General features: G+C 49.6%; 1 protein-coding gene across 1 annotated transcript; it reads right to left on the reverse strand.

The window, feature by feature from the left end:
- Nucleotides 1–1,782: 1,782 nt before the first annotated feature.
- Nucleotides 1,783–27,788, reverse strand: Kctd5 (potassium channel tetramerization domain containing 5). The gene is made up of 6 exons (XM_021221101.2): nt 27,497–27,788; nt 14,199–14,307; nt 12,960–13,051; nt 11,435–11,530; nt 9,371–9,496; nt 1,783–3,539 (listed from the first exon to the last, which is right to left on the reverse strand). The coding sequence occupies exons 1-6, from the start codon at nt 27,746–27,748 to the stop codon at nt 3,510–3,512; spliced, it is 705 nt and encodes a 234-aa protein (XP_021076760.1). The 5' UTR covers nt 27,749–27,788; the 3' UTR covers nt 1,783–3,509.
- Between the last annotated feature and the right edge of the window lie 161 nt (nt 27,789–27,949).

Here is a 27,949-nt window from a genome sequence, read left to right on the forward strand (position 1 = left end):
GAAAGAGAGAGAGAGAGAGAGAGAGAGAGAGAGAGAGAGAGAGAGAGAGAGAGAGAATGAATGAATCGTGGACCAAGTGGGGATCTTGGCAGGGCTTTAAAGGCCACAAGCTATGTGCTGGAAAGATTTAGAGGGTTTGGCTCCTAGTAAGATGGGACCCTTGCAGGCACACCCAAGCTAGAATGCTCCTGAGTCAGTTGCCCCGCTGTTACCCCACGGCTGTGTCACTGATGGGTGTCCCACTTCAGCACTGTGGACAGTGACAGATAGGGTGGGAGGCAGGTCCCAAGGGCTTCAGTAGGAACCATGTGGAAGATGGGCGGTGGCACATGCTGGGGCACAGCCCCCAGTCCCACCCAAACTCTCTAACACCATCACACAAAGGACCCGAGCATTCGTTAACACTTCAGGAGTCCCCTCCAGGGGCAACACACACTGGATGTTCTTCCCTTGATCCCTGAGACTCCTTTTCTATAGGGGAGTGGAAAGGACTAGACACACTCAAAAACCACACTTCTCTCACACCCAGCTGCACGTGCATATTCACATGCACACTTACCCTGTTATTTACTGAATAGGTAACTGTCAGGTGTGATAGCCCACACCTTTAGTCTCAGCATCCAGGAAGCAGAGGCAGGCAGATCTCTATGAGCTCGAGGCCAGCCTAATTAATAGTGTGAGTGTCAGATCAGCCTGTTCCAAGCTACAGAGTGAGACCCTGTCTCAGGGAAACAAAACAAAACAACCAGAATGGACCACTTAGCCCTTACTGTATACCAACCATGCATGAAGAACCTCCCAGAGCTCCCCTTCCCACTGGCTGCTCAGTGGTCTGCGGATAGGCTGTTGAGTGCCTTCTCTAGACCAGATTGAGTGGTTGGCTACCCTTCTACTCTACAGAGGTACACTGGAGTCCATACAAGGATGCAGGGCACACAAATCCTCACAAGGATGTAGGAACGTAAGCTCTAGGCCACCATGATCGCTAAGCACAGGTATGAGGCACACAGGCTTTGAGACTGACCTCAGCATCAACTGTGATTTTGCCCCAGGAAGCATGGCTCTGTCCCAAGGTGCTGGGTGATGCCTTTCCACATGGATTCGGAAAGCTACATGTGGGCCCTGGTTCTTTGCTCCTTTGGGCCCATGGGTACCATCCAAGCAGAGGTGTGGCCCTGTCCACAAGAAGCACCTTGGTAGAAGAAGCCCAGGCACAGGCTCTGCAGAATCTAGTAGGTTCGTACCTACTTGGGGATGCTGCATACACTGCCTCTCCTGTCCCCACTGCTGGCTTCCCAGAATCACCAGAACAGTCCGAGCCATGCCTAGTCCCTCTCCAGACACCCTCGTAGCTGGGAGGCTGTCTGAGGGTGACAACAGACTGCTGCCCTTCTGCACAGACATGCCCCGTTCTGGGCCATGAGGCAGGTCAGCATTAGAGACCTCTCAGAGCTGGATCCAGACCCTTAACCCTACTTGTTCTCAGGCATTCACAGGGTACCTCATGGCCCAGATAACTGAGCACTGTACAGGAGCCCCACACATATCTCAGCTTGGGCAACAGTACAGCCTTGTTAGAACCCTTGGGCCAGCAATCTGGCTGGGCTGGCTGCACAACAGGACACAGGATATACAAGGTCGGGGGCTGCCCCACAGAGACATCCCTGTTGACTGTGGGAAGAGGAGGCTCTGCTCTAGAAGCAGGAGAATACCATCCTGGTCTACCAGCACACACTTCCGGATTGATAACACACTTCAAGACATTAACAGTTGCTGAACACATTCATAAATACACAATTTTATTTACTATTTCCAGGGGAAACTTAGGCATTAAACGGTAAGCTGATAAAATACGGATACCTAAAAAAGTATAAAAGTATAAATATCCCCTTAAGATTTTAGTGAATTAAGTTTTAATATCATTAAATTAAAAAACAGAAACAAAAAACCCAGAAGCCTATCTATTGTCAAAGTCATAAATCAAACAATGCTAAGTGTCCAGCAACTCCCCAGAGTATTCCCCATGGCCAACAGCAGAGCTACTGCCCCAGAGCGTGCTGGGGAGGACAGGGCTGCTGAGGCTCAACCAACCCCATAGAAAGGTTTTTATGAATCATTAAGCCAAACATTAACAACATACAACAGACCTTAGGAAAGGAGGAGGTCAGTCCTAGATGCTGGAGAACTTGACTAATCAGTTACTGGCAGAGGAGAAGGAAGAGGGTCTAGGCAAGAAGTTTCCGGAAGCATTTGAAACAAGCAGTGTCAGAGGCCCTGGCCTGCACATGGGCAGCCATAGCGGTCAGTTTGCACAGCTCCCTTGGGAAGCCAGGGGTCAAGAAGCACAGAGCTTGCTTGCTTGGGCCAAGCTTGTGGCCTGCTACAATCCCCTAACCAGCTGAGAAGGTCTGTTTCAAGCCAGCAGGCGCAGCCTCTGCAGGAACCTTAGCAGCTCCAATGTCGTATCAAATGAACAGAGCCCATGCAAGTTGTGCAAAGTCCCAAACACTCCAGAAATACGAGAGAAGAACTGCATAGTTATACAAGGAAATGAGAGCCAGTGAGAAGGAGACATGTTTGCACTGTAAACATCCTGAATGTTCAACATGACCTGGAGTGTCAGTTCCAGAAGCCAGGTGGACAGGCCTCCCGCCCCAGCCTCCATCCCAGGCACAACAAAGGCACTGGTAGGCGCCAGCTCCCCCATGAGCCCACATATGAGGCAAAACCTCTATCTCCCATAGATGATTTAACAGATCAATCCAAAATGTAGCAACACTTTTAGGCATTTCTAAAGAGTATAAACACCGGGTGGTCTATCCACACTTTAAAAAAGGGATACAAAGTCCTCTTGCCTGGAAAATACAAATTAAGAAGCCTTGATGATCCTGGGCCGAGCTGACAGGCCAGAACAAGAGCCTGGCTCTGAAGGGGTAATGTCCAGGGGAGGTGCCCAGAAGTAGTGATAATGTGGAGGCCACCTTTGTCAGGAGCCTCAGCCGAGGTCGAGAGAAATCAACCAATCATGCCTGGAGGCGGAGCAGCCTCCCTGACTCAAGGATGTGCGCCTGGTGCTCAGCCAGCGATGAGCAGGCACTCACCCCCAAAGCCACAGTGCACTGGACAGGAGTTACGGCGGCTGCCCCTCCCTCCTGGCAAGGCCCAGGCTGCTTGTGGCAGACCGTGTGTAGCACCAAGGACCCTGTCCTTCAAATCATCTTCAGGAATGCACAGGCGGTCAGCAGCACCCTGCCCCAGTCCCACGTAGCACTCAGAAAGAACAGTGAGACCAGAGACTGCCGACCCAGCCCTAGCTGCTTCCAGTGGGGACGACTGGCCTGACAGCTGGGCTGTCTCTCGCCACCCACATCTGAGGCAAAAAAGGATCCACACCCAGATCTCTAGAGAAATGATCAAAAGCAGGTTTCTTCTCACAGCCATGCTTTTTGCACACGGCGGTTCACTTATCTTGGGGAAAAGAAAATCATTTCTTCAGTTGTCAGCATTCCTCACATCCTTGAGCCCCGTTCTTGCAAAATCTGAAAAATATCAAATGCAGAGTGAGCATGTAGGCTTTGACCAAGTGCCCTGTTTAGAAAGCAGAGCCCAGAATTGCTTGACTCAGAGTTCAGAGGGAGTCCTTAACTGTAGGCCAGGACCTCAGCAAGCTGACATGAGCCTTTAGGTCCCACCAGATCAACACCAACATCCCATCCGTTAATGAGGAGTGTCTGCACCCTTTCACTGGTGCCAGCCCTCTGCTGAGCTCAGGAAGCTTTCCCAAGCAACACGATGCCGTGACACCTTCTATATTCAGTCTGTAACCTGTGGCACTGCTCCCACTCTGGCTGGAAAACTGTCCTGGTCTCCTGAACTACTATACTGCGGTCAGCTGGCACCTACCCAGTTGGATGAAGTCCCTGGCAGCCTTTTTAAGCCATGCCGGGACTGGGACTGGGGCTGGGGTTGGGGATATGCTACTAAGTCAAAACTTATAAAATGAGCATCTAGTAGCCTCTAGAGCTGGGACAGGATAGGACTCCAGACAGGAAGCCACTCCATAGCAGCTGTCAGAACTGTGAGCAACCTTACTTTCTGGGGCAGTAGGGAGATCTGACTCTGGCAGGCTATGTGCCAGGACTCAAGAGAAGAGCATGTTCTCTCAAGCTGCCCCTGCATACCCACCAACACCCTAAAAACCATGTCTGCCCCCAGGACAGCTCCACTAAGAGCTGTGGGAGGGAGGCAGAAACTGCCACTCTAGCACCTCAAGGAACCTCCCAGGTCTGTGAGACAGTGTTGTTCCCTAGTCAGAAAATGGCAGGCTCCACGCGATGGGTAAGTTCTCAGTTCTCCGGGACACATGGAGGTGACTCTAGATGTCACCCTCTTACTGAACAGCCAAGATCTTGGTTCCCACCAGCCCTGAGCCAAGGAGAGTAAGCGCAGGTGAGGGTGTACGCTGGCAGAAGTGGTAATGGAAAACAGAAGGACGAATGAATCCTGCCTGTGACAGCAGACCACTGACCCACATGCTGGTGGTCTGCAGCACCGTCACCTTGGACAATGCAGGAGTACTTCCTGTATGCTCCTGCCTTTCTGTCTCCACAGGGAGGCAGACAGCTTCATCCATGATCTCTGGGAGCTGGGGCCTGCTCCAGGTCTGCCTTGTGGGTACCAGCATTTCCTTTCCACAAGCCCAGAGCTAGAGTGACCAAAGCAAGTTCTGTAAAGACTCTTAGGAAGTCCGGGGCTTGGAAAGATGCCTGCCCTCTCTCCAGGGTATTTTGAACGCCTCTGAAGCCTGGCACCTCCTGGTGACCTTCTTCTCCAGCCAACCTGATGGCAGTTATGGCTCCCTTGAGCGTCTGTCAGTCCCACCATGCTTTAGGGTGGGTGCCTGTCACAGCTCACACCCAAGGCAGGTCACAGTTAAGAGTTTCCTACCCAGGTGGCTGCAGACCCTTCCAGAGGAATGTTAGAACGGAGGAGCTGACACATAAGCCATGCACCTGACTTCAGACACTGAAAAGTGACAGGGGAAAGGAAATTTCTCTCAGTATGGCTTATGTTACCATCCTGTCAGTTGGGTGTGAGGAGGCACACCTAGAGCCAGCTGCTGAGGAGGCTAACATGGGAGGATTATTGGCTTTAGGGGTTTGGGACCCACCAGCCTAGGCAACAAAGCCAGACCCATTCTCTTTAATTTCATGTTTCCTTTTTCCTTTTAAGTATATTTATTTACAGACAGGGTCCCACTGTGAAGCCCTGGCTGGCCTGAAACTTACATAAATCTACCTGCCTCTGCCTCCGAGTACTAGGGTTAAAGTCTCATACCTTGCTCTCTCAACTTATTATTATTATCATTACTGTTGTTATTATTGTTACAATTATTAATGTAATCTATGTACACATGTCACAGTGTGTGGAGGTCAGATAACAACCTTCAGGAACTGGTTCCACCCTTACATGGGTTCTGGGAAGTCAAAGTTGGGTCACCAGGCCTGCAAGACTACCCACTGAGCCATCCCACTGGTCCTGTTTGGTTTTTGTTTTTGGAAAGGGTTTCACTACATAGCTTAGGCTGGCCTTGTACTCAGAGTCTTCTTGCCTTAGCCTTTTAAGTATTGGGATTACAGGTGTGTATCCCTATGACTGCTTCATGGTGAACTCTCTTTAAGGGCTAGATTTTAAATACGTTGAGTGTCAAGAGACAAAGACTGAAGCTGCTGTACATAAACTTACACAATGACTTAAAAGTAGAACTCTAGAAGGCAGGTATGATAGCCCATGCCTTTTATCCCAGCACTCAGGAGGCAGAGGCAGGCAGACCTTGGTCAAGACCAGCCTTGTCTTCATAGCCAAGTTCCAGGCCAGCCAGAGCTACACATAGTGAAACAATGTCTCAACAAAAGGGGTACAACTCCAAATGGAAAAAGACATGCTTAGTTCCCATACTTAGTTCCAGGGCTGGAATCTGAGACCACTCCTCCCTGGATACTCCTTGCATCCAAGATGCCAGCCCAGAGTCTGGATGGCCAGGTGTCTCCCCACACTCCCTGTGCTGAGCTGCTGAGGGCAGCAGCAAGTGTTCCATTGTCAATGTCCCTCGCAGGCAATGCTCATGTTCCTATGGCTAGTCTTACGCCCACCTACCCACTGGCAAGAGTGCCAGCTCAGGAACCAACAGGTAGGCCTTGTTGAGGTAACAAGTCACTCAAGTTCTAGCTTAGATCTGGCCTGCAAGATGTAGACTGTAAGAACAGGCTGAGAGGGCCTTTGTGGAGGAGGATGTGGGGGTGGGGGTGGCCCTGTCTAATCCTAGTGGAGATGGGTGCGAACCTGAGTCCCTGAGATGAGAACAAAACCCCATGGGTTTTGATGTTTGTTGTGTGTGCCAAGGCTCAGGAAATTATGTGAGCCTATGATCTTGTGACTGACAAAAAGGCCACGCAGAGGCTGCAAGCAACAACTGAGTGATCACTCACTGCTCAGCCCCAGGACACTCCTGCGCCCTCACCCTCAGCCTCACATGATCCAAAGTCGCCATCTTGCCCATGGCATCCATGAGGGACACTATGACAGAGCAGCACACAGCTGCACCAGCGTTCAGCAACACCCTCCACCCTCGTCCCTCCCACGGGACCTATTGCAGAGACGTAGGTACAGCTATCAGAGTTTCTGCCAACTACGGGGTGTATAGAAGCACAGAGGAGGGGTGGAGGAAAAAGTCACCAGGGGTCATGGGAAGGAGACTATGGTGCTAGGCCTACTTAAAGGGCTACAGAGCTCACCGTGACATTTATGCTTAATCTGAGTCACTGCCTTGGTGCCTCGTCTCCTCTTGGTCACTCTGGTGTGAGCGGCAGGAAGTAAGGAAGAAGACAGCGGTCAGCCTGGCCTGAACGGTGCAGGTCTGCAGGAGGACTAACCAGCATATCACCCAGGGGAAACCTTGGGGAATCCTAGGATTGGCTGAACTGAGCTGAGCCCTGCCTAGGGGCCTTTGTTGTGGACCTGGCTCCATCAAAAGTCGACTACTTACTGCAGGACAGGGGTGGGGCCTTGGTCAAAGGGGCTGACATGGACCAGCCATGTGGGCAGATGTCAATCAGCCCATCCATAAATCATGCCTGAAGGAGGGGCTCCTTCAGAATCACACTGGGCCCAAGGATCCAGAGAGGTCCCCTCACACGGAGGTCCTCTGTGACACAGCGGAAGGATTATACTTGATTACACAGAGGCCTCCCTTACTCTTGGCCCCAGGAATCTCCTCTAGTAGCTGTGCTTCTCTGAGACCTAAGGGCTCTCGTTGCATTCTGAGTCAGGGGGGTAGATTGCAGGTCCAAGTGGCTAAGGAAGGCTCCCCACTTATAGCTGGCACTAGAGGCAAGGTACTCACTCTCCTGGCCTTGCCCCTCACACTCACAATCGTCTTGACTCCTCACACAAGCTGCAGTCCCACAGCTCTGACAGCCCTTATTCCTACCATTCCCACTCGAAACAGAAAAGACTGTGGCAGTACATGCTCAGGGGACATCTATGGACAGGGTTTAGTATGAACATGGTAGCTGCTGACCACAGAGGACCCACATCTCAAAGGAATCCAGTGTTCAGAAGGACGGCTCAGTGTACACGTGCTCCCAGGCTCCTCTCCTCTACATCTGTTCCAGGGATCCCACAGCTTTTGGGCCCCAGAATCTACTGATGTCAAGCACATTTGGAAACTCTAGTATTGCTCTATTTCAGAGCCACGTACTTCTGAAGTGAGAAATAGGGAAGGAGACCTGGGCCGTGCCCAAAGCCTCCTCACAGTCCAGAGCTTCTCCTCTTGGCAGCTGTAAAGCCATGGGGGATGAGGTCTGACAGAGAAAGGTGGGCTCTGCTGAGTTTCATTATGAAAGCTGTAAATTTAGGGAGAAAAAAGCTTTAAAAATAAATATATGAGCTGGGCGTGGTGGCACACGCCTTTTATCCCAGAACTCAGGAGGCAGAGGCAGGTGGATTTCTGAGTTCAAACCCTCTCTCAAAAACCAATAGATAGATAGATAGATAGATAGATAGATAGATAGATAGGTAGGTAGGTAGATAGATAGATAGATAGATAGATAGATAGATAGATAGATAGATAGATAGATAGATAGATAGATAGATAGATAGATAGATATGGATCCTGGCACTGCTCACAGACAGGAATGCCCTCTACGACTAGTTCAGAGGCTCTAGAAGGTAGGCAGGCCTGCTTGATCTAAGACGTGGGAAATTTGTCCTAGGCTGGGTGTTAGGGCTCTGGCCCCCCAACCTGTTGCTGAGCCTGAAACTCGCACATCTTATGACGTACTGTGCTAGGGCAGCAGTGGAGGAGCAGCTGTCCCTCCTCAGCCTTTTTCACCTCTCATGGTCACACAGAGGCTAAGGACAGGAGCTCAGGAGGTTCTGAAGGTGCACTGTTTCAGCTAATGGCAAAGACACCTGTCACATCACAATGTGGGTTCATGTGGGAGCACTGCTGAGATTCAACTAGTATGGTTTCCTGGAGATCCTCTGGGGAACTCTGCACCTCCCACCCCCGCATCCCCATTTCTTAAGTCCTTACCCTAAAGATCAGGAAGGTCTGAATGGAAAGCCCTAGGGAGACAGAAACTATCTATGGGGCCACTAAGGGTCAAGTTGCCATCAAGTCTCTGGGGAAAGCTCAACATGTCTGGCCTATTCTTTCCCAAACTCACAAAGCCTTACCATGGTCACTGCGACTTTATATTCAACCTACACAAGGCCCTTAGACCCCCAGGACCTCCTGAGCTGACTGCAAGGCTCTATAAGCCACCACCAAATGACCCAAGGCCCAGGACTCATCCAGTCCAGCCCAACAATGTACACTGTGGGACATGTGCAGCTGTCAGCGGCCAAGCTAGAAGGCACTCAGGGGAAGGCCACCAAAACTGGTTACTTGAGAGTAATCTAAAAGTAGATGAGGCAGCTTGCATCCTCACCCTTGGCTAATGCTCTCTGCAGAGGAGGGTGGGACTGAAGCACTGGTGTGCAGCCGAGGCAGCTGCTGTGCTCTGAGGAGCTGCCCTCAACTTATGTCCCAAGACTTCCCTTGACACCTAAGGCTGTTTCCAGAGACAGCAGCCACAGTGACAGTCCTGATGTGGATGCTCAGACACTTCCAGGAGTGTTTTCCAGGAGGAAACTTTCTGTCCTGACACAACAGGTGGCTTCGTGTGAAGATGTTTAGCCAAGGAGAGACCTCACAACTAAGAGTTTAAAGGGAACAACAAAAATCAGTGAAGCAAAAAGAAGAGAAAAGCTAGCCCCAGTACCTGCCCCAAGGACCAGGGGGCCCAGTCCTACGGCCCTCACTCACCTTGGCTTTCTCGCTTGGCTCACTGGTTGTGCCGTATGGAGTGTTGTGCAGCTCCTTGGAGACCACACAGAGGAACTCAGCCTGGTCTTCATTCCCATAGTTGTAAGAGGAGCCAATGCTCACCAGCTGCAAGGGAGACACAGCCTGTGACAATGCGCAGTGGCTCAGGTGGGCCTGGCTCTCAGGAGGAAGAACATGGCACAAATCGTGGAAGCTCAGGGGAATGAGAACTAGCATTAGCCAGGCTTTTCCATAGAGCTAGCAGGAAGCAAACCTCCAGAGTGGGTACTGCTGGAGCCCACACCTGCACCCCCACGTAATTGCACAACGTGCTGGGACAGGTTCTCTGCAGATACTGAGCATCTCTTAATGCTCCTGGCTGGGCTCTAGGGATGACGACAGGCTACCCTAGGCAGGCAGGAGGGAGAGCTGAGGCCAGAGTTCATGTACAAACACCACTTGAGAACCTAGTGCTGGCTGTTCCTGTATCTGATGGCAGCCAGCAGCCCTCCTTGGGTAAGCAGGACCTCTGCACACTAAGTCTAGTGCCCACTTGGGGCAGAGAACCCCAGGGCTGTGCTGGGAACACAGGCCAACAGCACTAAAAGCTTGGAGCACTGAGTGCCTGACCCTGACAGACAATGACCGTGATATCTTGCACTTCTATATGGCCACGCATGTTCTAACACGCCTCATAAGCCTCCAGGTCACCAAGTATGTTACTTGGGCCAGGACCATGTTCATTACTCCAGTCATGAGTCCAAGACAAAGCTCAACACAGACATCAAGCACTTTTGTTCTTTTAAAGACAAAATAACTCAAGGGAAACCACCGAGGCCATAGCAAGGATACCAACAGCACAGTGAGGAAGCAGGAGTGGCTCAAAGGTCACTCGCCACTGTGGTCTCTGCTCATGTGTCTATACATTAGAAACAGAGGACAGGAGAGAAATCTACCACACGGGTAAGCTACTAGCCCTAGGGCTAGGGACAGTAATGGGGACAAAGTGGTTGGAAGGGGTGGACCCCACCAGGTCAGACTGACTGCAGTAGTGCTGGCCTGGATCAGATAGTTGTGTGAGATCCCCCAGAGACTCTGTATCCTCACCAGGCAGCTCTATTTTGACCTAATCACTGACCTCTCAGTGACCCACGGTTGGACCAGACTGACCTCTCGGTGACCCACGGTTGGACCGGACTGACCTCTCGGTGACCCATGGTTGGACTGGACTGACCTCTCAGTGACCCACGGTTGGACCAGACTGACCTCTCGGTGACCTCTCGGTGACCCACGGTTGGACCAGACAGACCTCTCGGTGACCCACGGTTGGACCGGACTGACCTCTAGGTGACCCACGGTTGGACCGGACTGACCTCTAGGTGACCCACGGTTGGACCAGACTGACCTCTAGGTGACCCACGGTTGGACCGGACTGACCTCTAGGTGACCCACAGTTGGACTGGACTGACCTCTAGGTGACCCACAGTTGGACTGGCCACCTCAGATGGGCTCAGTTTCATCCTGGATCCCTGAAAGTTTGTCAATTCTGTGCTAGCCCCACGTGAGGAAGTAGAGTGTAGCTAGCTTACTAGCCGCATGACTCAGAAAGAACTGATAGCACAGAGGTCCAACCATGGTGACTGCACAAAGGTCAGAATCGAGGGGAAAGAGGAGCGTTTGTGCTCTGCGTCTAGGACCTTCTAGGATAGCTAAGGACAAAGTCTTGAAGTTGGTTATGGGAGGAGACTCTCTTCCAGCCAGAAGTCACAAGACAACAGAGCAAATGGTACTTGGCTCCAAATGAGGCGACCCAGTTCACAGATCTAGAAAGGGTGACAGCTGCTTTCCAGAGCACAGCCTTTCTTGGACCACATGCCAGGGACATGATGGATAGGATCCTGCCCAAGTCTCTGATAGGGTCTGGGCACAAGGCCTGCCAGGCCCCCAGGAAGACAGAGACCTGGCAGCACCTGAGCATCCTCAGTGGAAGAGTTGGCATTAGAAAACCACCACAGACTTGCAAAGGATGGGACCTGAAGATTCCTGTGAGCCCCCGTTAATCACCTGCTCAAACTTCCAGCCGTCTGACATGGTGGAGACCATCTGTGTGAGCTCCTCCTCCTGGCACTGCAGCACACGGTACACATGCTTCACTGGCATCTATAAAGACAAATGCACCATGAGCTCAGGCTCCACCATGCCCCAGGCAACCCTAGCCTTATATCATCACAGGTCAGTGTTCAAGGCAACTTTGAACACATCCACACAGCCAACCTACAGCCTCAACAGCTGCTACTGCAGCTTTCTTGTTCCCCTTCAAAAATATTTCTACTTCTAAATTCCAAAATAAAATGAGTCATGTTCCTGAAATCCTCAAGAGCGCCTGTAGCAAGTTATGAATATACAGAAAACCTTTGTATGTTCCATGCAGGGCTACACAATCTTTTGCTTAATCTTTCCTGCCCAACAGGGATTTCCTGGGCAGTTCTGGATGGACTTTGGTCTTGAATGTGGGATGAGAGACAGCCAAGAGACAAGTCTGCTCTCCCAGGGCTACCAATATGTACAGCACAAGTAAGGGCCCCAGCAGCTGCTGCTCAGGTGGGGCTTCATGCTAGTGGCAAACACTGGCTTTGCTGTCACCCAAGTGCATTGAGTGACAATGGCAGTCACCTTTCTGTGCGGCCTGGCCCTGCCAGGAGGTTCTTTTACCTCCATAATGTCGACAGAGACTGAAGTAGTCCAGATCACATGGTTCTGAGTGGGACTGGGATAAAGGGGAAAGAACAGGCTAGCTGAGGGGGGTGGGGAATCTTAGGATCTTTCTAAGGCCCTGATAATGAGGAGCCTCTTCCCTGCTACTAAGGCAAAGCTTGGTCAGATGTGCATATGCTCCACTCCCAGCCATCAGTGAGCCAGAGAGAGCCAGTCTAAAGGTGTGCGGTGGGAAAGTGCCTGGGGGACTATGGGAGGGCTTTAAGTGGACCAAGCCCGGGGGTTGCCAGCATTCACTTTGTGAGCTGGGTGAGAGGACGTAACCACTCTCAAGTGCAGAGCTAGCTTGATGATAAGACCAATGCTGAGACCTTCCTCAGAGGGGGGCACTGCCTACCTCACACCGCACTCACAACACACACACACACACACACACACACACACACACACGCTGGGCAGGCAGCAGAGGTCCCGGGAAGCCCACCTCCTCCCAGTGACTGCACAGATGCCCAGTATCCGTGCCACCTACCTCGTAGCTCCCCGCTGCTCTCCTCTCTGCCTTGCTGGCCATGGGCCTTTGCACTGGCAGATCAGGTCTTGATATTCTCCCACCAGAGCCTCTGCTCTCCAGCATCTTCACTCTCCCCAGCAGGCCTCCCTCTCCTCTGTGCACTCATCACACAACTTCCACAGAACTGCCTATCTCCACTGATGGCCCCTTCATGGCAGACATGGCAGATGAGGAAGAAGGGAGCAAGGCCCGGGGCTCCAGGATGGGGATAGGACAGTTATAGTCCAAGGTCACACACAGAGAAGCCACACCTGCTTATACAGCAAGTCCAGAAGCTACATGCAGATTAGTCATCCATCTCACCTGGGATATTTTGCTGTCTCGTTCTCTAATTTTGTCCTTTACAAGTTTTATTAGTGAGGTGATATTGTAAAATTCTGCTTCCTCCAACACTCCTGAAATAGAGGTTAAAAAAAAAAAGTGATTTCTTCTAGATCAGACCAAAGCAGGCAAGTACCTCCCCCCACCCTATCCCTAACCTGAGTTCTTGTGAGGACTTATCCTAACATCCTCACAGACCTTTCAGTTCTCAGCACTCAGCATAGGACTGAAAATGCCAGGCAGTTCACTAGACATACGTAGGGCACTGTCACTACAGGTGACACATGGAGGCAGGATACTGGCTCTTCCTGTTGAGAGCCTGAAGATGTCAGCACAGTATGGAAGCCATACACTCCGGCATGAGTCCCAGTTACAGACACCGCACCTCCCTGCCCTAGAGTCACTCCTGGCTCCAGGTCTTCCCCACAACCTGCTATCTAATGATCCACACGTAGGACCCAAACTTCCCAGAAACTTAAAAGTAGATTGTGAGAGCCCTGCTTTAGGGCTTCCTCATCTGTACAGCCGTCTGCATTTCCTTAGCTTTCCCACTCCTAAAGAGAAGCTGCCCTGGACCAGGTCAGCGCAGAGTAACCCATGGCATGGTAATATGGGAGAGGTGGGGAGGGCAGAGTCAGGCAATGACAGATGAAAGGCTGCCAGGCAACAAGCATGGCTCGTACAACCCCAGAGCAAAGCAAGGTCTCCATGTAACAATCCACACAGTACCTAATGAGACCCTAAAGAACAAAGAGACATGGTAGAGTTTCAAAGAGAAGTGCCACAATTCAACCCAGACCGAGTGATGCAGGAAAGGTGCCAGGACTTGCTAAGGCCTTCTTAAAATGGTCCTAGATTTTCTGAATCAGGACAAGCTAGACTAGTGCTGTGTCCTGTGCTCTGTGACCAGGTAAGAAAGAATGGTGGCCAGTGAGGAGACTACACCAAATGCCCAGAACCCCTGAGTGGGTCTGGAAGGATGGCAGGCAGGGGCTCCACTTCCCAGGACTTGCTGTAAGAGTATCCATGAGACACAGCTTCACACTGCATCACCAAAACACACCACACATCACTGCCACACCACAGCCTTTGGCCATTTGGTGCACATCTTGGCTCCTTCAGCAATGCAGTCCCTCGCTGAGGCACCTTCAAGTAACCAACCAGCATGACTACTAGGTACCAGTGCAGAGCTCCTGTGCCTGTGGAAAATGGACAGCTTACCTTCCTCTGCAAGGTCTTTGTTAATAACCAGCTTTCCATGTCGCAAGTAGTTCAGTACAGGTCCAAAGTAGGTGGGATCTCTGTCGATTAAATAGGCACCCGTTTCATCCTGCAAAGAACCAAATGCTGTCAGTTCTTGTGTAGACACTAGTGATTCTGCAGTCAGACTAAGGCCAGACCACACACAGCACTAGCTGTGTAGGATCCTCAGCTGCACACGCACCTGTCTCAGGGAACTTTCGAACACTCTCTGACTCTGTCTGCTCCCGCTCTGGTCTAAAGCAAGTCTCAGCCGCCATCTAGACTACCTCCCTGTGTCTACTATCTGAGCCAACCAGCTCCAAAAGCCTCAGAGAGAGCTAAGAAGGGCTGATACCCACAATTCAATCTCTCAGCCACGCCCATCACAGGACAGGACAGGACAGCTATGCTGTCTAGGCCGGGATGGCGTTTGGCACTGCCATGTAACCTAGGCTGGCTTCAGACCTGCAACCCTCCTGTTTCAGCCTCCTGGGTGCTAGGATTACAGGTGTGTACTACCACACCTTGCTCAACTTCTTAGACTCTGGAGACTCAGGTCTGGGCAACCTACTCTCCTTGTTCCAGAGCACCTTGGAGCGGAGATCTAAGAGTGGGAGTCCGGGGCTGGAGAGATGGCTCAGCGGTTAAGAGCACTGATTGCTCTTCCAGAGGTCCTGAGTTCAATTCTCAGCAACCACGTGGTGGCTCACAACCATCTGGAACAGAATCTGATTCCCTCTTCTGGTGTGTCTGAAGACAGTGACAGTGTTCTCACATACATAAAATAAATAATTCTTTAAAAAAAAAAAAAAGAGTGGGAATCCATGCAGCAGTCCACTAGAGAAACCACCTCTAATGCTGAGCCCCAAAGCCTCCTATAGCAACAAGGGAAGCCTGGGGCAGTGGCAGGTATAAGTGACCACACAGGCACCTTCATTTCTTGTTGACCCATGGTCTCCAGGCTTTCCCAGTGAGTACAATCACTAAAGAAATCCTTCCTCTGTGGTCAGTGGTCTGTGACTCTGAGCCATCTGTAGGACACCACATGCACCTGCCTGCTGATCCTGACAGAGCAGGAGCTCACTTGCAGACTAACATTCCCGCTTGTTCACCACAGCTACCTCCATGGAGGACATCTGCAGTGTGGGGCACATTCCCCCCCAGGTCCTCTTTCCTATCATGCAGACCTGCTGGAAACACATCCAGTATGAGAGCCATAGTCCTGGTTGGGTCAGAGGAGGTACAGCACTGGGAACTACCAAAGAGGGTAATGCACAGAAGCGACAAGGACACATCCACACCCAGGGTGTGAGCCAGTGAGTTTCTGTCACACCCTATTCCAGACCTGCTACAGAGTGGCTATATTTATGTCCAACAGGGATGCAGTGTAGATCCCCCCACAGACCTGCCACAGAGTGGCTGTATTTATGTCCAACAGGGATGCAATGTAGATCCCCCACAGACCTGCCACAGAGTGGCTGTATTTATGTCCAACAGGGATGTAGTGTAGACCCCCACACGCTGATAATGGGCTTCCACCACCAATGCAGCCTCATAGCTGCTTCTCAGATAGGCAGGGACAGGAGCCCAAAGGATGCAGTGGACTCCAAGGTCTCTAATGGGCCACCACCCATTTTCCCATCAGCAAGGCCATGCCAAGTCCCAGCAAAAGGAAACAACTTCATAAATCAGTACAACACAGTGGCTTCCCTGACCAGAACACTGTCAGGGCTCCTGTAGGTACAGACCATGGGAAAGAGCTGTACTCACTGCCTTGTAGAAGCAGCCAGCCAGTCTAGGCACATGTGTGTGGTTTCCGAACCCCTTGGATGTAGCTGTTCATGGGTAGCAGAGCTCACAGAGGTCTCAGCCACAAAGCAATAAGCCTTCAGAGGCTGTCTTCACAGACATCCATTTCTATATTTGGGGGCAATAACAACTGGTGTTTTCAAGGGTTCTTCCCAACATCCACAGGCACAGAATGATAGAAACTTGGCTTTCTCAGATCAAAGGGAGAAACCTGAGCTGTGGCTGACATCAAATCACCGAGGCCTGGGAGACAGGGATGATGAAAGCCAGTGGCTTACCCTAAGTTCTTTCCTCTTCCTGGATCCCTGTTCCACCTCATGTGACTGTCCTTACTCCCTAGCCCTCCCAACTTTATCCTCATCCCCTCATCTAAGGACAACAGGTCACATGCCACAGGGCTCTCCATTCTGCCACCTGTCCTTTATTCTTACAGCCATGGGGTGGGGTGGGGGTAGTGTGCCTCTCAGCCTTCTGGACCCACCATCCAAGCAAAGCCAAATGAAGGAGGCCAGGGTTCAGAAGGGGCTGTGGTAGTTATCCCACATTACAGGAAAAAGAATGAGCTCTCCATTCTGTTCATGTGGAAGTGCCCCCTGTAGTGTGACATTTCCACATCAGCACACTCGGGAATATTCATAGCACAATGCCCCCTTGACAGACCACTGGTAGGTCAAAAAACAAGGTCGTGGGGTGGGGCTCATCCTGAACAGGATACTCTTGAGGCCTCTCTTGTCATGCTGGCCATGGCTTCAGAGTCCAGTCTCCCTGGCAACAACAAGCCTAAAGTCCTCATGAATACTAAGGTAGTGAGGGGAGGAAGGAAAGGGGGAAGCAGGAGCAAGCTGTCTATTGAGTGGTTTCGCTCAGCAGCCTCCTGGAGGCTTCCAGAATAATAAGTGGCACAAGACTACATGAAAGTGACCCAGGCCTCCCCAGCCCTAAAGGATGAGATGTGGGCCATTAATCAGAGAAGCCATTAGCCATTAGCACTGGATTTGCTGGCATTGGCACTCGGCCTAAAAACCATGAAGTGGTACTGCGCCTCAGCTCAGCCATGTTCACTTGCAGAGCCTGGCCAGCCCATGTGCTGGGTGTGGCTGGCTCTCACTGAACATGCCCTATAGGAGGCAGCCTTTGCTAAACGCTTTGAAAGACCTTCCCTCGAATCCAAAGCCCTTCTGGCCTAGAGAAGGACACATCTGACCAGGGGCCTCTTTCAGGCAAATGATCAATTAGGTGACACCTCTCAGAGTACCTGACGTGAGGTCCTTCAGATCCATAGCTAATTAGTGTGACTGTCTAACAGCAGAGGGCTGTACTCTGTCCAGTGTTTCTGTCTTAGAATTCCAGAAATGTCAACACGGGGACAGCAGCCCAAGGAAACTTCTTACAGCCTCAGACTCTTCTAGCCAGTATCCTGTGCTTGGAGCCCCGTGTCCTGTTTGCCTTAAACCCAGCCACAAAAGAAGGGCAAGCCATGTAATGTATGGGAATCTCTATTTGCATCCAGTAAAAAAGCACTTTACATGTGGAGACTTCCAGAAAAACAAGACCAAAGTAATTCAAAAATTTTACTGAGCCAGGCTGGTGAGCAGGATGAACAACAGGAACCTGAACATACCCACAGTCCTATGTGACTTGTGACAGCCCCAGCACCAAGCCTCCTGGTCATCCAGGCAAGCGAGCACGTGCTGAGGATGGCAGGAAATGGAAATAGGGTGGTATCAGGCAGAGTCCTAGAGACAGCAATTGTCACTGGCTGGAAAGGAAAGCCGTGGCACCAGGCAAGGCAGTGTGGCCTACACTGTGCTCTGTCCAGAGGTGTTAATTTCCATAACCAAAAAGCAACCCGAGGAGAAAGGGTTCAGCTTACAGCCCCACACCACAGTTCATCACTGAAGGAAATCAGAGAAGAACCTTAAGCTGGACAGAAACCTGGAAGCAAGAGCTGATACAGAGATGGTAGAAGAGTGCTGCTTAACTGCTTGCTCTCCATAGCTTGCTCACCTCCTTTTATAGCACCCTGAACCACAGTCCAGGGGAGGCACTACCCAGTGAACTGGGCTCTCCCACAACATTCATTGGTTAAGGGGGAAAACAAAAACAAAAAACCCCCGACCACAAGTCAATCTGGTGGGGGTATTTTTCTCAAGTGAGGTTCCCTCTTCCCAAATGACTCTAGATTGTTACAAGCTGATATAAAATTAACCAATGGGGCTGGAGAGATGGCTCAGAGGTTAAGAGCATTCACTGCTCTTGTGGAGAACCCATGTTTGGTTCCCAGCACACACAGTGGCTCACAACCACATGCAACTACAGTCCCAAGGGATCTAATGCCCCCTCTGGCCTCTCTGGGCACCAAGAATACACACAGGGTATATACATAATGTAGACAAAATAAAACATGTAGATAAAATAATAAAATACATAAGTCATTTTAGCCGGGCAGTGGTGGCATAATCGCAGCACTCAAGAGGCAGAGGCCGGCAGATCTCCGTGAATTCAAGGCCAGGCTGGTCTACTGAGTTCCAGGGACAGTCAGGGCTACACAGAGAAACCGTGTACTGAAAATACAAAGTTGAATCAAAAAATAAGATTAACTGGGGCTGGTGAGATAGCTCGGCGGGTAAGAGCACCGACTGCTCTTCCGAAGGTCCCGAGTTCAAATCCCAGCAACCACATGGTGGCTCACAACCATATGTAATGAGATCTGACTCCTCTTCTGGAGTGTCTGAAGACAGCTACAGTGTACTTACATTAAATAAATAAATAAAATAAAATAAGATTAACCAATACAATTGACCAGTTGTCAACTTGACACACAAACGCATCACTGTTAAACCATAACCTTTCCCTTTTTATTGTCCCCAAGATGTCATTAATACCAAAATCACAATATAAAACATATTGCAAACTTTTAAAGACCTAGTATTTAAATATTCAAACTTTAAAGGTCTTATCTCTTTAAAATATTTATAATCTCTCTAAGACTCCAGTCTAGGCTCACACTTAAGACACTCAGAGGGATCAAGGGAAACTGGAGGATCATTTCCTCCGCACCTCATCTCACAGCTCTCTGGCCAGTTTCTTCTGGTGGCTACTTCCTTTAAGCAGGTCAGCTGCCTAGACAGCCACCGCAACGGAGGCCAGAGTCTGAAGAGAGAGGCAGTGGAGTTTGAGCACCACCCACACCACATTCCTTAGGAGCTGTCTGTGGGAGATCTCAACTCCACAGTAAGGGCCAAAGTCCAAGGTCAAACTCCATGTGGCACAGATTTCCACCATGACACACATGGCATTGCAGGCTGTATTCATGTCTGCAGTCCCAGCACTGCAGTCCCAGTGTTGGTAATATAACTTAGGGCCTCCAGTCTGACATAAAACCAGGAAACGCAAAGCCAAATACAAGCTTCAGGAAGATGACTGTCTGCCTTTATTATTATTATTATTATTATTTTGAGGTGGTATCTTCCCATTATATAGCCTTAGCTGTACTTGTTCACTGAGATCCACCTGTCTGTCTGTCTCCTGAGTGCTGGAATTAAAAGTGTGCTCCTCCATATCAGGCCCCCAAGAAACTATCAAGATGATGACTATAGTAATTTGGGCCAAATAAGGCAGGGACCCCATCATCAGCTATGCTAAGAGCACACAAGACTTGGAAGGAAACCACTTCTGATACCCAGCAGATTCAGAGTAGCTAGGAAACAGCCAAGATATGTCACTGGAGCCTTTGTGTCCCTTCTTCTCTTCAGTCCGAACATGATTTAGGGAAAAAGCCAGTCTGTATTAGTATGGTGGGAAGGTTTTGTTTTTCCATAAAAGCGTCAGAATTAAGACTGCTTTCTCCACAATCATTTGCCTCACCAAACCCTCCTTGCCCACCTCTCGTGGATCTGTGTCTGACCTACTTATGGCAGCACTGGCTGGAAATATGGCGTAAAAAAGGGATCAAGGACTTAGCTCTGAACATTACTCTCGCACACATACCCACCAGTCCACATATTTGAGACAGGCTGCTGATGCCCAAGTCAGCACCGAGTGGGCATAATGTGGAGGCTGAACCCCAAGCCTAAGCTACTAGCCACTGAGCCAGGCAGGGCAGTTTTCAGGCCTCAGAGGTGGTCCCGGTCCCCCTGGCCGTGCCAGAGTAGCTGCCTATGAGCATCTTCCCAAGGAGCAAACGGGCAAAGGCCAGGTTAGGCCCACATCAAGCACGCTCCCACATGTGGAGGACTAACACCACAAATCAACTGCTAAAGGAGTTAGCCACAACCCCCAGAAACAAACCTGTCTCATGCCTGTATCTCTGATGGGGAAAGGCCTAGTAAGAGGGTGGTCATTAGTCATCCAATCAGAACTCAGTCCCAGCTGTAGTCCTTTAGGACATGACCCTATTCTGGAATAGCATGCAGACAAAGGTTGAAGTCACCATGCCTCAGGCAAGCCTCTAAGTTGAAGACACAGGTGGAGAGTGTCGGGAAGGTCTGCAGTGGTTCCCTGACTCACTCTCAAGGCTCCGGCGCACCTGCACACATCCCAGTGGAAGGGTCAAGGTGCAGCCACGAGAGAATTTAAACTGGAAAAATACTCCATCAACTGTCCCACTAAGTCAAATGCATTGGATTTTGTATGTGCCAACACACATAATCAACCTACTTATGAATGCTTAGATTTTACTCTGAAATTACCTCTTTCCAGTGATATATGCACATATAAACCATTATATCTACTTTCTTGATTTGCTTTATACATATTTGTCATATCTTTGATCCAGAAGAGGTCTTAGACATCACCAATTGCAATGGGGAAACTGAGGTCCGGAGACCCAGGGGCTCAGATTTGTAATGAGGCAGGAAGTGCAGACTCCTGCTTCCAGGCTGCCTCCGCACCCCAGCACCCCCCAGCTTTTCCCAGTGCACTGTGGTAAGGAGAGCCGGGTTCTCATCTCACTCTCCTGTGGAACCCACGCTGGCCTGAGTTCACCAGACCACCAAAACCACCCCGGAATGGGGGTGGGGATGTAGTGGTGGAATACAGCACAGAAGGCAGACCTGAGTGGGACTGGGGTAAGGAGTGTGTCAGGGCTCCGGCTCACTGTGACTCTTACTGTGGCCTGGGAGATCACACTAAGATTTCAGGAGTCATGACTTAAGGAATGTGTCCCTGCCCTGGAATGCACATTAATTACTCCTGTCCCTAGCTGGGAAATAGAATTGGGGACACTGGTAAAGCTTGCAAGGTGTGGGATGTGTGAACTGGACCCCACACATGAGGCTTCTGAGGCTTTTCATGGAACCAGAATGCTTAGAATTCGCCCAGGGTAGGCTCTGTGAGCTGAGTCTGCTGTAGTGTCCTAAGAATTTACTAGACAGGAGCCTTCATGGAGAGAGACTTCCCAACTGTCTCTCCAAGAGCCCACCATCTGTGTAAATAAACTGCTGTGAGCATCTGCATGGCCACACAAGGTTTTCTGCTTCCGGGTTCTTGGGTGGTTTCCTCCCTAAGTACACTGGGTACAGAAGACACACACACAAATCTCCCCACACTGCCTCCTTTCTGCCGGTGACAGTGTATATTTAACAGGTTATTGCCATCATCAGCCAGACAGTAGAGAAGAGAAACAGAAAATATGACCAGGATCCGGACAGGTGTGCCTTTTGTGGCTCCACAGTCTTCAAACCCTGAGCCTCTCCATTCTGGCTAATAGGTCGGCAGTTCAGAGCATTCTGGCCAGGACAGCCCAAGCAGAGGTTCACAGCTCACCTGTGAAGTTCCCTTAGCTATCTCCAAGGCTATCATCCCATCAACCGCAAGGTGGCTTCTATTCTCCTCATATGCAGCCATATGGGTAAAGTGAGCATTGAACTCTTACCTTCTCCAAGTTCCTCCTTCTCCTCTTTGCCTTCCTTAAAGGCTGGCCAGCACCCAGGAGCACTTACCGTTTTTCATCTGCTTGAATAATCAACATCAGCCCCCAGTGAGCAGCTGACCCGCCAGGGCTCATTTGCAAAACTAGGCCAAAAAGTCTGAAGGTCAGCTGCTAAGAACCCACCAGAACAAGGGCAGTGGTGATGCTGGGGCACAGCCACTCTGAGATGTCTTGTGAGCTACCTCAAAGCCATCTCCATGGGCACCAAGTGTTGCACCAAAGCTCTATAGCTGTATTTCCTAAGCCTCAAGGCATCAAGCATCTTATAAGAAAACACAGTGCTCTGCTCCTTCCCATAGCAAGATGCCCCTAAGCAAGGCCTCATGAGAGTCAGCTTGCACCTAAACAGGGGCAGTCTGCTAGATTTAGCCACAGACTGTCCCACTGGCTAGTAGCCCAGGGTATGCAGAGGAGAGAATCACCGAAAAAGCAAAGTGTAGACAGCTCTGCAAAGGAACCAGAGGCCTGCACTGAGGCCTGGGAAGCAGTGCATGCCGTCCTCTCCCCAGCCTCTGTCCCGGGACCAGGAGCAGACTCCGAGAAGGCCTGGTTGGCAAATATCTTGGCCTTACTGTTTTCTTCAGTCCTGAACTTCCAGAGCCAAAGCATCCATACCCGACTCGTAGGGGATGAATAGCTTCAGGCTCTAAGAACACTTGATGTGGGAAAGCTGGCTGGTAGCCAGAGTTTCTGATCCCTGTGTAAAATCAAAGCCAGACACTGCCATGCTGGACAAGCACAACTGACCTACACTAGTAGTGGACAGAAAGAAAAGTGGGTTGGCACTTCCCTGTCACCTCAGAGGATACCCTGATAGCCTCAGAAAGATCCAACTCCTCATGAGGTGACAAGTCCCCTTGGCCTGCTCAGGACTTCTGAATGAGGAAAAACACTGACAGAGGTGACCAGACATAGTGAGAACAGGCACCAACTGCAAAGAGGGTGAGGACACACTATCAGGATGCACTATCAGGGCCAAGAATACAGCCACATCCTTATGCACCAAAGAAGTAAAGCCCATGTGCGCCTCAGCCGGCCACTCACAACCTGTGCCCTGTGCAGTTCTGCCCAGTGGCCAGGATGCTCACGGACGCTGTTGGCTGGTCTCTCTGATGTAGCTACAACATCTGCCATTTATGCCCTAAGTAATCCCCACGTCTCTTGCCAAGCCATCGATTCAAAGGTAGTTTCTCCACCTACATCCCATCCTTAGTCTGTAATGTTCCTTCCATAGCTTTCTAACCCTAAAACTCACCAGCACCAACTGTACCCAAAGTGGATACATAGAAGGACTATAGGGGCCTCAACATATACAAAATGTACAGTTACTAAAACAGCTAATTATTTCTTTCTTCCCCTATGAAAGGAAGGGGTTTTGCTGTTCTTGCATGGCTAGAACCATAATAAATGATGTACTTGCAATTTGTAACGTAAGTATTACAATGTTATTAGTAATAATCTTGAAGCCTTGTTTTTTGAAGTCCATTTTATTTTAATCAGTATATTGCACTCATTATTTTAGGTATTTTCATTATATGAACTCTACCATGTGTCAGATGATTTAATCTATTTAAGTGTTGATCTGCTAGCAGAACTTGTACATTTTACAGTAACTCAAAATTAGTAAGGAAAACAGTTCCCCAGAGTTTAGTTTTTTATTGAGGTGCTCAGGTTGGAATAAAGTGGTGTAAAACGCAAAAAAAAAAAAAGGACTGTAGGGACCTGGCTGTAGTAAACACTTTCTTTCCAAAGACCCACCCGGTGTAACTATGTCTACAAGCTTAAAGCTGGGACAGCAGAAGTTCATATGCAGGTGGCATTTTCTCTAGATGTCCCTTAGTCAGGACAGCTTCCTACCACACAATATTTCCTGTTTCCCTCCCCCTGAAGCACTGTCACACTAAATCACAGTCCAGTTGAGCTACAAACAGCAACTCTGTTTTCAACACACCATGGGATGCTGAAATATAACCAAAATGGATCAAATACCAAGCCTTTGCAAAGCACTTCCCATGAACAGGTTAGAAGTGTCACACCTGGCCTGTCCCCAAGGATAACACTGGAGAGAAAATGACACAGAACAGCAGATGCTCAAATGCACAACACAGCCATAGTCCCGCTGGAGGGTGTCCCAAGAGGAAGTGAGAATTCACTCAGGCTGTCTAGAAAAAGAACAGAGCAGTGAGCTCAAAGCTAGCTCCTGAAATAAGGCAAAGGTCTAGGAATACAAGGCATAATGTGTACAGTAAGCCCTCACTCTGGGCTATGAGGACACGGGCCACAGGTACAGCCCAGAGGACTGGATAGAAAGCTGAGAGGAGTCAATAGGCCCTGAATGCGTTTGCATTCTCAATCCCCTAGCATCTGTCTGTCCACATCTTTGGAAAGTGTCTTCCAGACACTTGTTTCCCCACAGTAACTCTTGGCTTAACCCAGACAACAAACAGTCTGCCTCTGGTGCTCTCCCATCGTCATGAAACACACAAAGTGCCTTTGGGAACTTCTCCCCTTAAATCTCACCCAGGTCCCATCTTGGCATCACATTCTGCAAAGGTAAGCACTCAATAAACACCAATCAAATACCAGAAAGAATCTCCCACCAGGTTAAAGTTCAACTCTAAGGAGTATTTGTCAGGTATCCCTTCCTTGATCTTAACTATGAGGTCAGAGCTTTGAGAGCTTTCCATGTGAATCAACATCCTGTTTATCTCCCATCATGTAATTAATGGCCCCTTCCCTGTTACCACCCCTTCCCTTCTAACCTCTGTAGGATTTAATTATCAAGGTGGAATCGCTTGGGACGCTCTTTCATCAGAACCTGGTTGGGGGTGTGGGCACAATGCAAACACAGGACATTTATAGATTTTCATATTTGAACACTCTAGTAACACAGCTAATATGAATTAGAACTACTCTTTCTAGCAACCTGTAACTAAAACAAACACTATCAACCATGGGACCAAGACTATCTATTATATTTTTCTGGAGACATATAGCCTAGGCTAGCCTCAAACTTCCAATTCTTCTGCTTCTACCTCCCAAAATACTGAGATTACAGGTGCTTTCCATTATGCCTGGGGCTTATTTTATTTTTATGATCTGAATTGTGGTTTTATAACTCAGAAACCAAATGTTACTTAAATAAAATTTAGATTTATTTTACATTATGTGTATGAGTGTTTTGGATGTGCATGCCTGGTGCAAAGGGATCAAAAGAGAGTGGAGCTACAGATGGTTATAAGCCACTAAGAGAAAGTCTGGGAATCCAAACTGGGTCCTCTGTAAGAGTGTCAAGTGTTCTTAACCACTGGGCCAACTCTCTAGTTCCTAAATAATAAACTTAAAAAAAAAAACAAAACAACTAAAATATATTCTGATAATCTTCCATTGCAATAAAGGAAAAAACACACATACACACAGACACACACACACATTTACTTATGTGTGTGGGCACACAAGTAGCATAATGAGCACTGAGAAGTCAGTGTATAACTTTTTTTTATTTTTAATTTTTTTGTTTGTTTTTGAGACAGGGTTTCTCTGTGTGTGGGAACTCATTCTGTAGACCAGGCTGACCTGGAACTCACAGAGATCCATCTGTCTCTGCCTCCTGAGTGCTGGGATTAAAGACGTGCGCCGCCACATCAGGGTTTTTTTGTATATGAATTTTTAATGACTCCTTTTATTTTGTGTGCATTAGTGCTTTGCTTGCATATGTCTATATGGGTGCTTGATCCCTTGAAACTGGAGTTGCACAGACTGGTGAGCTGCTTCGTGTGGGTGTTGAATGCTGAACCCTGGGTGCTTTCACCACCTGAGCTGCTCTCCAGCTGTTTTGTTTGAGTCAGGGTTTCTCTGTGTAAATCCGGCTGTCGTGAAACTCACTCTGTAGACAGGACTGGCTTCAAACTCATAGATCTTCATGCCTCTGCCCCCAAAGGGCTTGAATTAAAGGCGTGCCCCAGCACTGCCCAGCTCGCAGTTTAAGAGTCAGTTTTCCTTCCACCTTGTGGGTCCTAGACACTCAAGTTTTCAGGCTTGGTTGGCAGCAGGTGCCATCTCATCAGCACAATAAAAGATAATTTATAAGTAATCTTAAAAGATAGTAAAACGAAGAGATATATTTGACTTTAACTGTGCTTAAGTCGAACAGTCCTAAATACATTGTTCCAGTGCTAAGTAAGCTAAAAGCCACCACCAGGAGCCAAGGGCCAAGGCTGATTTAAAATCTGATTTAATACACAAGACAGGGATGCTTGGGTAGAAAAACAAGAATGATTATAAATGCCTACTGTTTGAAAAACCAACAGTAAAATACACACCCTCACTATAAAAAGGCAACAGCACCGACGAAAGCCTATTTCTATTCGTCAGACTTCTGCCATTTTCTGGAAGGTCAATCCTCTAAGAGTAGAGAGATTTGGTCAACTCAGTAATGGTAACAGCTGGGAGAAAGGCTATGAAGGACTACCACAGTAGTATCTCAAACCCTAACTTCTTGATTATTTTGCAGTTACTCAAGAGTTCATTTCCTGGTCATAATGCCAGGCCTCCTCACAGAGTAGGTGCTCTGGCAGGCCGTTTAAAGTACAATGGGCTCGATCTTTCTGGAAAACCTCCTGAGTCGCCACTTTCAGGCTGGCAAGGCACAAAAATCAAGCGCCATCATGTAGGCTGAACCAGAAAACTCAGTTAGTACAAGGCTAGTAAATTGCCTAGGGGGGAAGAGGAGAGAACGATTTGTTCCTAAGTTACAATACCGATTTATCAGTTATGCAGTATAGCACACAACTTTTGTAACGACAATGGAAATACTTTCTATTACCACAGGTATTAACAGTATTAGCATTTAATTAAAGATAGACAAACCGCAAACTAAGCTGGAAGTCCCTACCCTTTTTAAAGACGATGGGGAAATGAAGTCTGAAAAGCAGATCGAAAAGGATTCTCTACCTGACCTCTCTCTCACAACCCTAAGATTTTTTTGACACCTGGCCGCGAACACGAATTCAATACAAATAATTCATTTATTAGAAGTAAACTGACACCTTTGAACATTTCTGCTCAGGTGGTACCTTCTAAGAGATGCCGTGCCTGTCCTTATGGATGAGAAGGATGAAGCACAAACTCTGCAAGTCACTGGAAAAAGGGTAGCCACTGTGTCAACCCCCATGGCCGACGTTAATTTAAACGTCTGGAATGTGAAAAGACCAGATGATTGCAAAGGGTTCTCAGGTTCTAAAGCCAGCAAACAGTCGGGCGGTGGTGGTCACACACACTGGGCAAAAGAATCTGGGGAGAAGAAAGTAGGGCCACAGCAAAGCTTGGGTCCTTCTCGGCCGGAGAGCATCAAAGGAAAGAGAGGCGCTGCTAAATCAAAGGGCCGAGGCAGGTGGGTACCAGAGTGCCACCTTCCCTCCGGCCCAGGACGCTAGGCTCAGAGCGCCGCTCCGCCGGGCGCCCTCACTGTGGAGAGGTGTGTGTCGCGAGTGGCGACTAGGGCGGCCAGACCCCTGCTGACCCGCGAGGCCCTCACCTTGTCCGAATCTAGGTCGGGGTCCGCCTGGCACAAGCGGTACAGGAAAGACTTCGGGTCCCGGCACAGCGTCTGCCGGGTGGTGAGGAAGTAGGTGCCTCCGACGTTGAGCCGGACCCACTTGGACACGCCACTGGGGCGCTGAGCCAGAGCGCCGATCCCAGCGCTGCAGCGGCGGCACAGGCCGCCCCCCAGCCCCGCCCCGAGGCCGCTCGGAGCCGGCGGCAGCAGCTCGCAGTGATTCTCCGCCATGATCCCAACGAGCCCCGCCACAGCGCCCCTTCTCCGGAAGCGTCCGTTCTTTAATACAGTTCCCTGAGTTGTCCCGCCCATAGGTACGCCCCAATAAAGTGCCCGCCCAGGGCTCATGTGCAAAAAAGGCGGAAGTTCCGGCTCGAAAAGCAGGCCGGAGATTACCACTTCCGGCCAGAGCAAGCGTCGGGTTCTCAGGAG

This window comes from Mus pahari, chromosome 21 (genome assembly GCF_900095145.1).
Source record: "Mus pahari chromosome 21, PAHARI_EIJ_v1.1, whole genome shotgun sequence".
NCBI lineage: Eukaryota > Metazoa > Chordata > Mammalia > Rodentia > Muridae > Mus > Mus pahari.

Coding starts and splice junctions, on each gene's coding strand:
- Kctd5 (XM_021221101.2), bottom strand. CDS start 27,748: ATGGCGGAGAATCACTGCGAGCTGCTGCCGCCGGCTCCGAGCGGCCTC. Junction 9,497..11,434: donor ACGGCTGGAAGTTTGAGCAG/GTGATTAACGGG, acceptor TCTCCCTTGCAG/CTGGTGAGCATTGGCTCCTC. Junction 3,540..9,370: donor AGCCAAGCGAGAAAGCCAAG/GTGAGTGAGGGC, acceptor GATATTTTTCAG/ATTTTGCAAGAACGGGGCTC.